Genomic DNA, 15476 nt, shown 5'->3' on the forward strand with positions numbered 1-15476 from the left:
GTCCAGGCAAGTGGGGAAACTACCTCCGAGGCCAGTAATCACTTCATCTGAATTTAATCAGAGTAAGGAGTGCCCTGTTCCCAGGGTGGGTCTCAAAAGGCAGCAGTACACCCTGGGAGGTGATGGCTCCCTGAGTGAGGGACAATGGGCCATCAACAGCCTTCCTGTCAGGATCCCCATGGTTTCCAGAGGGGACAAATACTAACATTTCTGAGAACAGAGCAAGGAGGTGAAGACACACAGTGAAAGCAAAGCCAAAAAGCAAATCCAGTTAGGGAGAAAGACCAGATCTTACAACAGAGAAGTCCCTGGGGAAGAAGCTGTGAAGTCTATCAAATCTCCAACCTCAGGGGATTGCTCAATTCCTTTCCTACCTCAACATGGATTAACAGACGCGTTTGACAGCTTCAGCTCTCTCACAAAAAAAGGTGCAGTTAGAAGAGGTGCCGTTTTTCTCATCATGCCACAAGGGCTGACCTTTACAAGAAGGGTTGTTGCCCTGACAGCTTCCCTCTTTAAATGCACTAAAAAGCATTATAGTGATTTGTAATGCCTGCTACGTAAAAGCTACTTTATTAACATCCAAAAACAAGCTAACAGACAAGGAACAATTTTCCTTTTTGGAAAACTGCATCCATACAAGCTTTACAGCCAAGTAACATAGTAATTCACTGGACGTTTTTGGTTTTTTTCTTTTCATTTAAAGCCCAGTGACTTAAGGACAAGGCCATCCATTGCGTCTGTTTAGAAATAACCAAAGGCTTTGCAGGCTCATACACTACCTACAGGAAGATAAGAGAGAACCTGAAGTACATGCATTTACATTGGTTTTGTGTGGCATTCTTGGGGTTGTTTTTCCCCCCCTCGCTAAGAAACACTTCTTTTTCAAGAGTAACCCTCATGCCTACATTCATGTTCTCAATACTAATTCCTCCAATTTTTTCTTTAGTGAGGCTCAACAAAATCAACCAGGATTCTTGTCCATCTGTATAATAGGTTTTGATTCCTTTGGCTTACCAACCTTCAGGGGAACACCACATCTTTACCTGTTCCCTAATAAGAAAGTCCAATGTTTCTCTATAAAAGCACAAATATCTTCTTTCCACCTGAAGTACCCCTGACGTCCTGTTCCTTCCAGAGACAAATTGTACATTGCCAGCATGACAACCTGGAACAGAAAACGTTAGATACAAGTGAATGTTTTCTGTTTAATTTGCTGAACTGCCCTGTCCCTGTCCCCAGCCCCCTGCCACACACACACACAAATCTGTGCTCCCTCATAAATATCTTATTTTTGCAACATCTCATAGGCAACTGCTGCAATCCATCTTCTTCCTGCTTTCATGCTGCCTGTTCTCATTTTTCTATTGTTAGATGCACACTCTCCCAGAGATCTCTCCATCCCAGGGGACTAGCAAACTGCCTAGTTATGCAGGTTTATGCTGAAATGCAAGCTTTTACAGTGGTTGTAAAAATGAATTCTATCACCATTGGGATCTGAATGCAATGTGGAGGTGGGGAAAAAGTCTTTGGGAAAAAAAAAAAAAAGGCCACAAGTAATTCCACTACCTAATCCATCAGAAATGTAGCGACAATGGTGTTTCTAGATTCTTACTGTTACATTTCAAACCGAACAGACTATAAACTCTGTTAAATTACATAATAGCTACTAATTGTTCTGAGTATGCAAGAATTAAGTTTGTCTCCAGATAATCTTCCTTAAGTCAATCCTTTTACAACTCATTCATGTGCTTCACAACCAAATGCAGTCTGACCTATTAAATGCCCAAGCTAATGGTTTGAAAAATATAAAATCTCTTTGTAGTGAATCATAGGTGAACAACTGTTAATTACGTTTACCCAAGTCATTTGAATACAACCAGATTTGTACAGCTGGGCTGGGACCATCTTTCAACAATCACACAGCCTCAGTTGGATACCACTCCAATAAGGACTTATTCTTCACTGTCAGAAAAGTTAAAATTGTATTTTTTAATAGGGAGATTGGTCTCCTCACAGTGGGCTGTAGCCTTCTGTAACACATTGCTGAAGATGCCAAAATGAGGAAATCCAGACACCCTTTATGTCCCCTGTACTCTACATTTTTGCCTCACAACTCCTCTTAGTTTTATAAGCATTTATCTAGGATTTTGAAGTTTTTTTAAGTCAGGTGGGACAGTGTCTCAGGACTTCAGAAACAATTCTCTTTTCAACTAGCTAAAGATAAGGATCTGCTGAAGTCACACATTCTGGAGAAAAACAAAGAAAACAAAACGAACAAACAAAACCCAAAATCACTGCCCCCATTTTTCCTATTTCAGATAGGCCTAGGGAGAGTGTCATCACTAGTCAACTTTCATCCTCATCCGTCTTTCCATTTACCACTCTGAAGAGATCTGAGTGTAATGCTAGCAGCCCTTGCTCTCCAGATCTGTAACTTGGTGCAACTCTGACAGTCTGCTAGCACAAGCTGCTATGCCAACCTTTTTCCCTGCACAGCCCTGCACTCGGGCACCATAAGAAAGCACTTTAGGAGTTACAAGTGATGCTTTAAATTATCTCTTAGGAGACAGCACACCACTACTGTCCCAAAGGATGCAAAGAGATGTCTTGTATGTACTACCCAATGCTCAGCATGTGGAAACTCCTAATGCTGAGCAGCAGCTACTGTTTGATCAATTTAATTTTATGCAAAGCCAGCCAGCACTGCCTGCCTGCCCCTCCAGCCTCCTGCTTACAGCAAGATGATGTGCATCAGTCCACCCATATGGTGGTTGCTGTATAATGCAAATTATTTTGATTGCTCAGCTATGCAAATGACTGAAACAGCAAATTCCAGCAAGGACTATTGCTAGCGAGTAAGCAGCCAGGTTGGAGCTTTGCGTTCAGGGAGCCATCTCAATAGCTTTACATTTGCTCACATACACAAAAAACTGTTTATGCCTTGCAGCCAAATTGTATTCGTCTTGCCTGAAGCCACGAATTCATAAGCAACTTAAAGAAAAAGAGGAGGAGAGAAAAAAAATAAGTGGTTTGTATCATTATCTTTCAATTTACCTTCCAAATGCCCAAGTTCTAATATGCAGGCAATCCTTAGCTAATTACTTTCTGAAGTTCATGTGTATGTTTGTTACCTGTTCCTCCTTTTCTACATAGCACATACACAACAAACAATTTCATGGAGTCCTGTTACTGTTCTGCTGTCACCTACTTGTTGCCATGTTAATCTCAGCCGTTCAAATTGCTCCTTCCCATCTTCTGAGCAATCAGAGCAAGTAAATCTGAAGAAGTTATCTCCTTTGAGGTAGCTGAGCTGTTCTCTCAGTTGACCTAAAGTTAATAGGCAAAAATCAATTTGTTGGTGCTTTTATAGGAAAAAAAATGGTACAAAGGAGATTTGGATTCCCTACAACATCAGGCAGAAAAGTACTTTTTGCTTTTTTCCTAGAGTTCAGAGACTCAGACTGTTTCCAGGAAGGGTCAGAACTCACTGCAATGGAAAGCACAAATCAATTTCACAGTTGCAGCAGTTAGCAGTGAACAACTGAGAAGCATAGGCATTTAAAAAAAAAAAAGGGGGCATTATACTTGACATCTGAATGCAGGTACAAAGCCAAGGATTTCCTTGTTTCTGCAGCATTTCTTATTCCTTTTTGATTCCCCAAGATAACCTACATACTTCAATAAGTAACTGTTTTCCCACTATTTTAAAAAGCTTGTAAAAACCAACATATGCTACTGCAAAGGCTATCAAAATATACAAGCTTTCTCTTACATGTCATCTTTTCACTCATTGCTACATGTCTTTACAGCTTTTTTTTAAAATTATTTATTTTATCAGGGGAAGATCATCTTGAGACTGAGAGCCAAAAGAATGGCACGTTATCAGGAAACACTTTTTCTTGACTGCAGTTAATGAATTAGGTCCTAGTCAGCAAAGCACTTCAGTATCTACTTTGCTGTGTAAAGCTAACCTTGCATGAAAGTTTGTCTGAACATTTGAAGATGTGCTGAGGTAGAGCCGCCTGTAAAACCCCACACATCCATAGTTACAGACTATAATTGTATGGTTCTGCAGCAGAGAAAAAACCCCAAACAAACAACAAACCAAAACAAACATCTAATGGATCAGGGCTCCTAAACTCACTAGGGGTTAATTTACACAAATATGAAAAATTAAAAAAATTAAATCACAAGACAGGAAAACACTTAAGATCATAGCATTTCTGAAAATTCACACCTGTGAGGTCTTTATCCAAGTATCTCTTTTACTGTATAACAACATCAGATTAGGCATTTGCAATACCTGGATATTCCTCTTCCATCATGAACTACAAAATCTAACTATGCACCTATGTCTGATGGCGAAACCCCTCCGGACTTAGTAATTAACAGAACTTCTAGATGGCAATTCAAAGTGAAAAGAGATCATTTGTCTGAGCTTGTGGGTTACTCTCACAAGTGACAAATGATACCTGTGTAACTGAACAATTTGCAAAGAGAACAGTATTTTCCTTTTTCCTCGTTTACGTTGTGCACTTGTATGTCATTACTGTTGCTCTGTAACTGGCTTTTTCTGCTCTTTGGATTTGTTTCACAGCAACGAGAAAGAGGAACATCTTTGTAAAATAAAACAAATCGAGTGTTAAATCAAGTGCTCTAAGATGAGATATGTTACACTATCGCTAACTCTGCTCCTTTTTTTTAATAATTAATACCTTTCAAGTTAATATGTACCTTTAACTGCATACTACCTTAATAGAGCAATGCTGGTTCCATTATATTAACATGAAAACACTCACTAACACTTCTTGAGAGGAGATTACACTGTAACTTTTGGCAACTTGTAGGATGACAGAAAAGGCAGCTCTGACACACCTGCAAGGCAGGTGTCACATAAAAGTTTTGCTATTTCTAGCCACAAATAAATAAAAAACAAACCCAAAGAAATGCCACTCCTAAATAAACAATAAAACAAACACAAAAAAACGTGTTTAGCAACACCTAGCTTTTTTGATAGATACCGACAGCTAGAATTTAGAAAGTTAAGTCTAGTTTGTTACATTGCCAACAGCAGATATCTTATGTCAAGTAGCAGAGGAGGGATCAAGTTCTGCAACTTGCTCCAAACACCTCCCCAAACTAGCTGCTAAAGGCTAGACACTTCTGTGAAAGCTAAATTCGATTCATATTATTGTGAAACCACTATGGTTGAGATGTGCTCCACAGATGTGACAAACTGACCAGAAAATACATAGACAGACAAATAAATAAATGTAACACTATCCCAAAGCACTTTTCCTCTACAGAAAGAGCTTTACAAGAAGGCCATTATCTCTTACCCGAGTGAGCAGAGAGGTTAAGTCGCCTGGCCAAAGTCCTCTAAACACATCAGCAGCAAGACTGGGGAAGGCACGCATGTTTCTGAAGTTATGCTAATTAAAGAAAACAATCCCATTTCTTTACAGGGAATGCCAGCTTTGGACAGCCGGCTTCATGGATTGAAGTACCTAAAGCACACTGCCTGATGCCGTGGGGCTCCACAGAAATCAATACCAAGACAGCCCTTCTCCAAGATACGATGGGATACAGCTTAACAAGGGCAGCCCTGCTAAAGTGGTATGCAGGACAGCACAACTACCTTGCAAACAACCACACCAATGCAAGCAAGACACAACACGACTGGCAGGCTTACTTGCTGGAATCCACTTCTGGCACTTCTCACAGTAATAGGACATCTCCTCCATCCAGGACGGGTCACCTTCGTCGCTGTTCAGAGAGTCCCCACTCTGGTCATGCGATAAGTCCACTGAAGCCTGGTCCTCAGACTCAACAATCAGGAGGGTCTCCCCTTCCACCTCGCCCTCTTCCAGGCCCTCTGAGGTGGAGGTCCTGGTGGCCTCATCATCGTGGCGGCTCAGCAGCCCACTCATGTGAACGTTATTAGCCATCACAGATGGCGTTTGCATAATAAGGGGCAGCTATTCCTCCCCACATGGACAAGTTTACCCACACTGGATGTGCTGCTCAAACCTCCATAGTCAAAGTACCAGATGGAGGAAATGTCTTGTGTCTGCCCTGTAGCTTTTGGAACAGGATTACAACCTATACAAAATAAAGTCTTCCACAGATTACCTCTGTTTGCTGAAACACTTGCAAGTAGTTAGGTATCAATGATCTCCAAACGTCTTTATTCAAACCTCTAATGACTCAGGGCTGTGCCTAGGACTGCTGGGACCCTTTTTCCATTAGCGCCTTGTCTCTTTCTTCCATAAGCTGCTTTGTCAAAGCAATCTGCTCTTCCAGCAGTCGAATATTCTCCTTTTTCTGATGTTGACGCTCAAGGTCTCTGAGAACTCCACTGTGCAGCCTCTGAAAACACAAGGGACAGAGTTTGTCACAGCCTGCTGGATGCGATTAACCCTCACCGAGGCTCCAATCCCTCCAGCAGTGCTGTTCACCATGTGTGCAAATCCTGTCACTGCCTGTAGCCACAGCCACTCAACATGGTTTGAATCTAGAAGTACAGGAGCTTCTTGAAAAAGCAATTCACATAATTTTAAAAATATCCCCTTTACCTAAAATGTTCACTATAAATACCAGGTGCAACACAAACCAGTAGTTTTTAAACTGGTGGGTAAGCCCCTCAGTGGTGTAACAAGCCCGAAGAAAATCCCAGCTGCACATTGTTTCCTCCATAGGCTTTTCTACCTCTCTCTCTGCTACCTATAAGGTTTTTTTCACTCTTGATCATTAGGGCAAATGAAAGGAGGGGAGGGACTAGTTGTGAACCAGCTGCTCACACCTCTGGAGACAAGGAGGCAGCAGAGCTATGTGAGTGGAGGGACGATGGGATCAGACACAGAATGGAGGAGATGGCAAGGCTGACATTAAATGGGGACCATGTAAAAGCATTTAGTGTGTATGTGACACAAGAAGAGAAATTAAATTAAACAGCACAAAGGAGAACATGGGATGCCCAATCCACCTGGGTGGTTTTGCTTGAACTCCTTGGGCAGTCAATATACTTTTAGATATTCAGGCACTTTTATATTTCAAAGCAACAGTCATAAGCTTATCAGAAAATATGACACAGGAGGAGAGAAATATTATAAATTAGTAAAACCATTAAATGTTTGTTGAGAGCCAATCCTGGCTCACCATCTAAATCAAGCTGTCTGATCACAATCATGTTTTAGACCAACTAAAGATTAAAATCTTTAGTTTGTTTAGTTAAAGCATTATCCACCTGCCTAATTCACCAACTCATACTCAGTTTGGACTCTGGAATGAAAAAGTTTCAAAGGTACCAAGGTTAGCCACTGGACAGTGGAGATATTATGAATAAATTATTTAGCCTAATGGCAAAAAAATATGAATCATTTATTTGACCTGTTTGAATGACACCAAAATGCACCTACAAATAATTTATTTGAAAGCTGACTCTGAGGTAATTTTAGAAGATGTCTGTGATTATTATTTGACAAGATCTCATAAGGTTTTATTCCTCATCTAGCATGCCAATAACAGCACATCTCAAAGGTAATAATTCTCCTGTCAAGATTAAAATAGAAAGGTTTTTTGTAATTAATATTTTATCTTCTTAAGAAAGCACAAACACGTATGTCAGCCAAGAATAAAAACCCTCTCTGGAAATTAACCTAATAAAAACAGCTCCTCTTCATCAGCTTTCATCAACTGAACTCAGGTTACAAATTGTTAACTGCTAAAGTGAAGAATGCAATTATTTTTCCATCACAAAATACAGTTATTCTGCAATCTTTCAGATGGTGAATGCTTTTGCTTTAAAATCGCAGTTTGCAAAAGACACCTTTACCATTTGAGTATCACAAAAGCTCTATGAAAAAGTTAATCTCACCTTTTTCTTATTCTCACAAGTTAGGCCTGCATGTCTTCTGCATCAGACTAGATAAATGCAGGCAAGCTCAAATAACTTTGTGCCTGGCATATCAATTTAGAGAAGTCAAATGTTTACCAAGACAGACTGAGAGTTGGGGCTGTTCAGCCTGGAGAAGAGAAGAGAAGGGAGACCTTATTGTGGCTTTCCAGTACCTGAAGGGGCCTACAGGAAAGATGGGAGGTATTTTCACCAGAGAAGAGTAGTGATAGGACAAGGGTTAATGGTTTTATACTGAAAGAGGGGAGATTTAGGTTAGACAACAGGAAGAAATTCTTCACCATGAGGGTAGTAAGGTGCTGGAACAGGTTGCCCAGGGAGGTTGTGGAAACCCTCTCCCTGGAGGTGTTCAAGGCCAGGTTGGATAGGGCTTTGTGCAGCCTGGTCTAGTGTGGGGTGTCTCTGCTCATAGAAGGGAGGTTGGAACCTGATGATTTTTAAGGTATCTTCCAACATTAACCATTCTGTGATTCTATGATTCTGTGATTAATCTGCATAAAGATAAACCTGAAATAATGCCTACATGAGGACTACAGAATATCCACTTTGCTTACTTCCACTACATTATCTAAATAACTGGGTCCCTAAAACCTGAAGAGATTATTTTCTTACTTGAAGATGGAGAATTATAAAGATAGAATCTCATATTTCATTTCTGAAATATAACCTTTGAGCCTTAGTGCTTCTGAATAGTAATTTAAAATTAAGTTAAACTGGTTGCTGGAAAGATAGAATTTAGCATTTTGGCTTCACTTCTGCAGCAGCACCAGCATCTTGAGAAAAAACCCTGCAAACATATAGAGATTAGCATCAAATGTGGCTTTTGGGGAGGGCACTTCTAATTCTAGAGGATTGGTTTGTGAACTCATCCCTGTATGTACAGGTCAGGCACCTCTAAAGTCATGAGTTCCCCAGGCTGAGTTCACAGGCAGTGCCTATGCCTGGGTGTTAGGAAGAATGGCAAAGAATAGACACTGGATCCGTGCCCCAAAACCCCCCAAAGGTTTTGTCGAAGACCAACTGGATCCTTTGCCCCTTCCATCTCTAGGACACTTGGCCAAACTGCCTATCTGCTGTCAGCATGACAGCAGCAACACTGATGATCTCCACAGCAATGGTTGCTTCCAGCTGTGGAGAAGTAAGTTAAAACAGACCCACAGGGAGAAAGCTACCCCCACTGATTCATCTTGAAAACCTAGGACCTCCCCAAGCAGAAGCTTGCAGCAGCGAATTCAGGTGTAACAACTGAAGCAATCTAACATTACTTTGCAAACCAAGTGACAGAACAGAGCAACAGGAACAGGCAAAGGGCAGCAAGTCCCTGTTCTCCTCCTGGCATAATTAGAAATATACGAAGCAACCAGAGGGCATTAATCACATCAACTCATTGGCTGATCCACTACTCCTTTTACTAGAGACATATTTCACACATTGGTAGAATTCACCCTGTAAAGGTCACTTACCTGTAGACTGTTTCATGCCTGTTACCCCTACACAATATGAAGATTTTGTGAATAATTTATTTGCACAGTCTCTCTAGGAGATGAAGGAGACACTGGCAAAAAACATTCACTAAGTATAGGTGTCTCACTGAAACACCCAACAGTGATCTATTTCAGAGCATGTGTTGTTCTGTAGCATGTTCTTGAAGCTCCCATTTATTTCAGCTGCAGTTTAGGAGCATTTAGCACATGCTGCCAGACCTTTGGTGGCTCAAGGCAGGCACGCTGAATTATCTAGCAACTACCTACATAAATCTGAATTTAAGTGATCTACCCTGCATATATGTCAGCTCTGGCAAATGCAGAGCCATTACCCATTGCCACTCCAAAAGATGAGCCTTCCTCTTCTTGCTACTGGCTGTGCCATTCAGTGTTTTTTCCTACTTCTGCAGCAAATTAACCTGCCTCTTTCCTCACCCAGATCAGTCTCACCCTCCAAGGTCCATCATTCTCAAGCACTGACAATCTCTTGACAGAAAAAAACAACCATAATCCTGTAACTACAGACTGCATCATAAAACCCATGCAACAGGCAACTGAGCTGGAGTATGGACTAACAACTTGAACTCTGGTGTTCTGTAACTTCTGACTGCTTCACACCTTTAACAACAGTCATCTAACACAGGCTTTTGTGTGTGCGTTGAGATCATCAAGCCCGACTGTTAAACCAGCACTGCCAAGTGCACCACGAATCCATGTCCCTGAGCACCACATCTGCCTCCAGGGATGGGGACTCTATGACTTCCCTGGGCAGCCTGTTCCTGTGCCTGACAACCCCTTCCATAAAGAAATTTTTCCTAATATCTAATCTAAATCTCCTCTGGCACAACCATTTCCTCTTGTTCTATCACTTGTTACTTGGGAGAAGAAACCAATCCCCACCTCCCTACAACCTCCTTTCAGGTAGCTGTAAAGAGCAGTAAGCTCTCCCCTCATCCTCCTTTTCTCCAAACTAAACAAACAACCCCAGTTCCCTCAGTTGCTCCTCCTGAGATTTGTGCTACAGACCCTTCACCAGCTCCATCACCCTTCTCTGGACACACTGCAATGCCTCAATGCCCTTCTTGCAGTGAGGTGCCCAAAACTGAACACAGGAATCGAGGTGCAGCCTCGCCAGTGCCAAGTACAAGGGCACAATCACTACCCACATCCTGCTGGCCACACTGTTTCTGATACGAGCCAGGAGAGGTTGAATCTCACAGAACCGGCCTTGGCCCATTGATCCAGCCCACCCATGTCCCCCTGCAGAGCCCTCCCACCCTCAGGCAGCTCAACTCTCCCACCCAGTGTGGTGTCATCTGCCAGCTTTCTGAGGGTGCACTCCCCCCCCCTCACCCAGACGGTCCGTACGACTATGCAGCCCCGCTGGCCCCAGCAGCGGGCCCCCGGGAAAAGCCACTCGTGACCCGCTGCCGGCTGGGCCGAACCCCACACACCCCAGCTCTGCGCCCAGCCGGGTTGGACCCCCAGGGGCGCGCCCGTGCCCAAGCCATGAACACCCGGTTTCCTCAGGAGGGCGTTCTCCCTGCATCCTACCCCTTCCAGCTGCTAGAGAGAAGGGGGGAACTGCCCCTGTCGTGCCTCCCCCTCCCTCCCTGCCCCCCGGGAGGCGAGGCGAGGGGGCGGGCCTGTGAGGCCCGGGAGAGGCCGAGGCCTGGCAGGTGAGGAAGGGCTCCTCGGTGGAGAAGCGGGGCGGCTCCTTCCTCCTCGCCCAGCCCCTTCGGCGGGGCACTCACCTCCCGCTCCCGGCGCTGCTGGAGGTGCACGGCGGCCACGGTGGCGGCGGAGAACAGCGCGGAGGCGACCAGCGCGGCCCGGGAGCTGCGCGACATGGCGGCCCCGGCGTCAGGCGCGGGGCGGGCCGAGCGCACAGCCAGGCCAGAGCAGCCGGGCGCCGAGCGGGGCCCCGCTGGGGGGGGGGGGATGCAAAGGGCACTTGCACTTCTGAGCAGACGCATCAAAATGAGGGGGTTTTGCCCCATCGGCAGCATCCCCGGGGAGAACCCACCCCTCTGGGTGCCTTTCCTGGAGCTCCGTGCCGTGTCCCGCGGGGTCTCAGCCTCTGGAAACCGGGCGAGGAGTTCCAAGGAAGGCTCCTGCTTTTTGTTGTTGTTGTTGTTGTGGTGCAATGACCGACCCCCAGTCCTGCGCTTTCCTGGCCTGGAAAGCCTGGATTTCAGAGGGCAAGCAGCCGAAGAAAGCAGCTCTTTGAGCTTCTGAGCTTTGAGCTGTTGGGTTTCTCATTGTGGCCCCTCGGGCCCCGTGTTTGGCAGCTCTTCTTGCTCTAAGAGAAGGTGATTCCCCTCCCTTGGGGGGCTTTTCCCTGGCACCTCTTTGCTGGTGTCTCAGAGTGCTCTGCAGGCAGGGGGAAACCACTGTTCCCAGTGCTCCCGTGTGAGGGCAACAGATGGCTATCGGGAATTACCTCGGTACACCGCGTTGGGGTGGAGGACTTCAGCCTTTCAGGGCACTTTTGCCCTGTAACATTTTAAAGCAAAGTTCCCCCCCACGGCTGGTGTAAGAGGAGACAGAGGCCCAGGTCATGCTCCCAAAAAGCAGGGAACTTCCCAGCAGTCACTGCCTTGCTGTGTTTCCACCCAAATAACCATGCCAGAGGTGTCAGAGGAGTGACTCTTGCAAAGGCGTCCAGCAGAAGGGTGTCTAGGAGGGAGGCTGGGTGTACTGGGGGGTCTGTAAAACCCTGAAAGAGGTCAGGGAACCGTCACAGTCTGGAGGTAATCAGTGGGTGTGTGGGCAGTGATTTCAAGCCAAGCAAAAAGAAGCTTGCACAGCGTGTGAGCAAGTTGTGGAAGCCGTGGCCCCCTTGTAGTGCAGAAGCTGAGCTTAACCTGCAGATCCAGAAAGGAACCCAACCAACTCCTGGGGCGCCCTTGGTGTTTGGAGGCTGCTTTTGGCTCAGGAGCTCCTTTAAACCTCTAATGAACAGAAAGGTGGGAATTTTGTTGTGAAGGGTGTAGGCTTATTCCTGGTTCCTTCCCACAGTTTTCTTTCCTCCAAGCATCTGCTGCAGCCAGGCAGGATGGTGGGGCACGAGGAGTCTCAACCTCAACAGGGACTGCGGTCCCTGTCTCAAAACCAGGCTCCAGTATTTCCAGGTAGAGGGTTGAAGAGCCACTGAGCATTTGCTGCAAGGGGATGCCCGAGTCCCATCCCCAGCTCCATCCAGGGTGGAAGAGGAAAACCAAACATGCGAAGCTGATCCCTCCTTCTTATAATCTTTTTCATCTGGCTGCTGAATGAACGCGATTAAAATGAAAGGCAAAATTAGTGGGAATGATAATATTTCAATTGGGTCTAATAGTTTTGCTCACATCGGTGTGTTTACTGTTATTAAGACTCATGCATAAGTGCTTGTAATGTGGCCAAGGCCACTGGAGTGCCAAGAGCAGGGTCGAGCCAGGTGTGCGGCGGATGTGAGCCGGCCCAGCGCCCTTGGCACTGTGGGAGGGTGCAGCTCACCACGGCTGGGAGCCAAGCACCTCTACCCCAGCCTGACATTAATCTCTTAAGGGGCTAACACCCTGGGCAGGGAACGCTCAGCCTGTGCTCCCATAGCCTGAGCTTCTTCCACGGCAGTTCAAGTGTTTCCACTCTCCTCCTTTCCCTTCCAAGGGCTAGGTCTTGCTGAAGTGCTCACCTTCCCTGCTTTGGGTGGTTTCCACCTTTCTGTGCTTGGGGTGAGCTCATCCAGGGAAGTAACCTGGAAAGCTCAGCCATGGACCAGATTAGCACCTGTGTCTGGCTTAAAACTCGGCAGCAGCAACAGCGTGGAAAAGCCCTTTTTTCCTTTTTCTGAGACAGTTTTCCAGCTGGGCCAGGTAAGCCTGGGCAAAGGCAGGCTGCAGAGGCAGGGAAGTGGAGTGATGGAGGATGGAAGCAGGACTGCCCAGCAGCTGGCTGAAGAACAAGGAAGAAGGAGATTTCGCAGTTCCCCTCAACAAACAGAATCTTGACCAGCACAGGACCAGTATCTCATGGGGCTCTTGGGGTGTGTGTGACTGGCAAGGAGTTGCTGCAAGGAGATGCGCCACGTTGCTGCTGATGCTCTCAAACAGAGAGCGAGGCAGAGGGTGAGCTTGTGCTGGGGGAAATGTGGCTCAAGAGGGCCTCTTCCTTTGCTGGCTCTGCTGGTTGCTTTCCAGGTGAGCTTTCCTCAAACAAATGCCGTGACTGCTAATAGCTGGTTCCTGGTGTGTCATGGCCGTGCCTTTCTTTGATGCCCTGTTTTCTTGTGCCTTGGTTCCTCCTTTGCTGGCCTGGGTGCAGCAGCACACATCATCTCACGGAGAGGGGGTTGAGCACCAGCCAGGGAAAAGTTGTCTTGCAAGTGAAGGAGGCTGAAAAGCTGAAGGCCATTTTTCCCCTGGGTAAACAGCTCAGATCTTTATGATGATCTTGGATAACATGTCTGAAGTCAATGCTTAGGGGGCATTTTTATCCTAGTTTCCAGAGAAAATGATGCTTGTGCAACCTCTTTGCTTCATCCGCCCCCTCCCTCCCCTCCGTGCTCTTACATGGGTGTACCTGCCAGTCTCCTTGGTAAGGCTTCATTGCAGTTCCTATCTCAGTAAGACTTCCATGTTTATTTGCCATTTCCAACCATTTTGATGGAGAAGATCTGGTTCAGCTTTGTGCACCCTTCAGGGAAACATGCCACGAAGTGAAGGGGTGACAGTGTCAGCTCAACCCTGCATTAGCCACCAGAGAATCAACAAAACAGGGCACTCAGCTGTTTCACTGCCTGAACCACAGCTCCCTTCCTGCTCTGTCCCTCCTGTGTGACCAAGGCTTCTGGGGTTTTTGGCGGGTTTGTTTGTTTGTTTGTTTGTTTGGGTTTTTTTTTTTGTTTTATTTTGTGTTTGGGTTTTTTTTTCCAGGGGGGTTGGTGAAACAACTGTACTTCCCTCTCTGCAGGGCTGGCTCTCCCTCCCAGGTGGGCACATCAGGCAGGTGGGTTTGCACAAACGCTCCGCTGAGACGCAACAACTCCGCTGCGTGGATTGGAAGACCAAAGCAACACCCTGAACCCAACCTAAACCACGTTCCCACCTTCTCCATGAAGCCACTGCAGGAGGCTGCTGTTCCTGCCGTTAGGAATTCACCAGGAGAGCCCAACCCAGCCCGTCCTGTCCGGCCCCAGGGTGGGGTTGGGGAGCACACCGTGCCTGCTGCTACTAGCATTGATCTTCTTAGGAATCCACTCATGATAGTTGCAAGAAAGAAACCCCAAAAACAATCCCCAAAACCAACCACAACCAGAACTGCTGTGTTGCTGGCACTTTGTTTTTTCTCACCGTGATGACTTTTCTTTTTTGAGCAATGTAATTAATTGTCCCCCTAATAATTGCTCAGCTGCAGCCACCCTGGCCGAACCGTGGATGCTTCTGTTGGATAACTGGGGGGAAGGGGAGTTGTGCTACTGGTATTCAACACCTAGAAAAAAGCAGAGAATAAAATGAAAAGGTGAGGGGGTTTGTGTCCCTCTGTAACTAAGAGGGAAGGCAGCTGGGGGCTTTGCTGCTCAGAGACTAAAAAATAATTTAAAGTAATGAAATGTATGTATTTAAATGCCGTGTTTTCACCAGATTAGCCTCCTCTCCAGGCAGGCAGAGGTGTGCCTGCTTGAAGGAATGTTATTTTCTGATGGGCATGAAAGAAGTGAAAGCCACCCCAGCTCATCCCCTCAGCATTTGTACGGAGGCTTCATGAACCCCTGATCTGCTCTCCTCAGCAATTTTGGATGAATTTTGTTGCTCCTGCCATGTGGACAAGCTCTGGAGCTCTGACAGATGTCCCCAGGGAGCTGGAGGGAAGCAATCGTGATCCTCCTGAGATTTTACTGGTGGAGAACAGGGAAAGCCACGAGGGGGTGGGAAGCCTCTTTTTTTTTTTTCACCTCCTTGCAAGCAATTGACGCTTCCCTGCCCTTTGCAGGGCAGCCTGCAGAACAGTTACTTCTGATTGTCATTTCCCCGTTGCGCTTCCTCCTTCCAGCGGGGAGGGCAGGAACCAGGGGCTGCAGCTTGCCTGAGCCC

At 45.9% G+C, this 15476-nt stretch overlaps 2 protein-coding genes across 2 annotated transcripts in view; both read right to left on the reverse strand.

The window, feature by feature from the left end:
* The window catches only part of CSRP2BP (CSRP2 binding protein), a 17766-nt gene extending 11815 nt beyond the window's left edge, over positions 1-5951 (reverse strand). Inside the window, exons 1-3 of the mRNA XM_010004986.1 lie at positions 5696-5951; positions 3212-3330; positions 1047-1168 (exon numbers count right to left, since the gene is read on the reverse strand). Coding sequence (XP_010003288.1) covers positions 1047-1168; positions 3212-3330; positions 5696-5951 — 497 coding nt within the window. The remainder of the gene's footprint in view (positions 1-1046; positions 1169-3211; positions 3331-5695) is intronic.
* A 271-nt stretch (positions 5952-6222) lies between these two features.
* Positions 6223-11252, reverse strand: PET117 (PET117 homolog (S. cerevisiae)). The gene is made up of 2 exons (XM_010004987.1): positions 11157-11252; positions 6223-6372 (listed from the first exon to the last, which is right to left on the reverse strand). Exons 1-2 carry the CDS (start codon positions 11250-11252, stop codon positions 6223-6225), a joined length of 246 nt encoding a protein of 81 aa, XP_010003289.1.
* Positions 11253-15476: the final 4224 nt, after the last annotated feature.

This window comes from Chaetura pelagica, unplaced genomic scaffold (assembly GCF_000747805.2).
Source record: "Chaetura pelagica isolate M959 unplaced genomic scaffold, ChaPel_1.0 scaffold8, whole genome shotgun sequence".
Lineage (NCBI taxonomy): Eukaryota > Metazoa > Chordata > Aves > Apodiformes > Apodidae > Chaetura > Chaetura pelagica.

Bases quoted from the DNA above. Each gene is read 5' to 3' on its own strand.
- PET117 (XM_010004987.1), bottom strand. From the start codon at position 11,252: ATGTCGCGCAGCTCCCGGGCCGCGCTGGTCGCCTCCGCGCTGTTCTCC. The intron at 6,373-11,156 runs GTGAGTGCCCCG...TTGTGTTTTCAG, and splicing joins AGCAGCGCCGGGAGCGGGAG to AGGCTGCACAGTGGAGTTCT.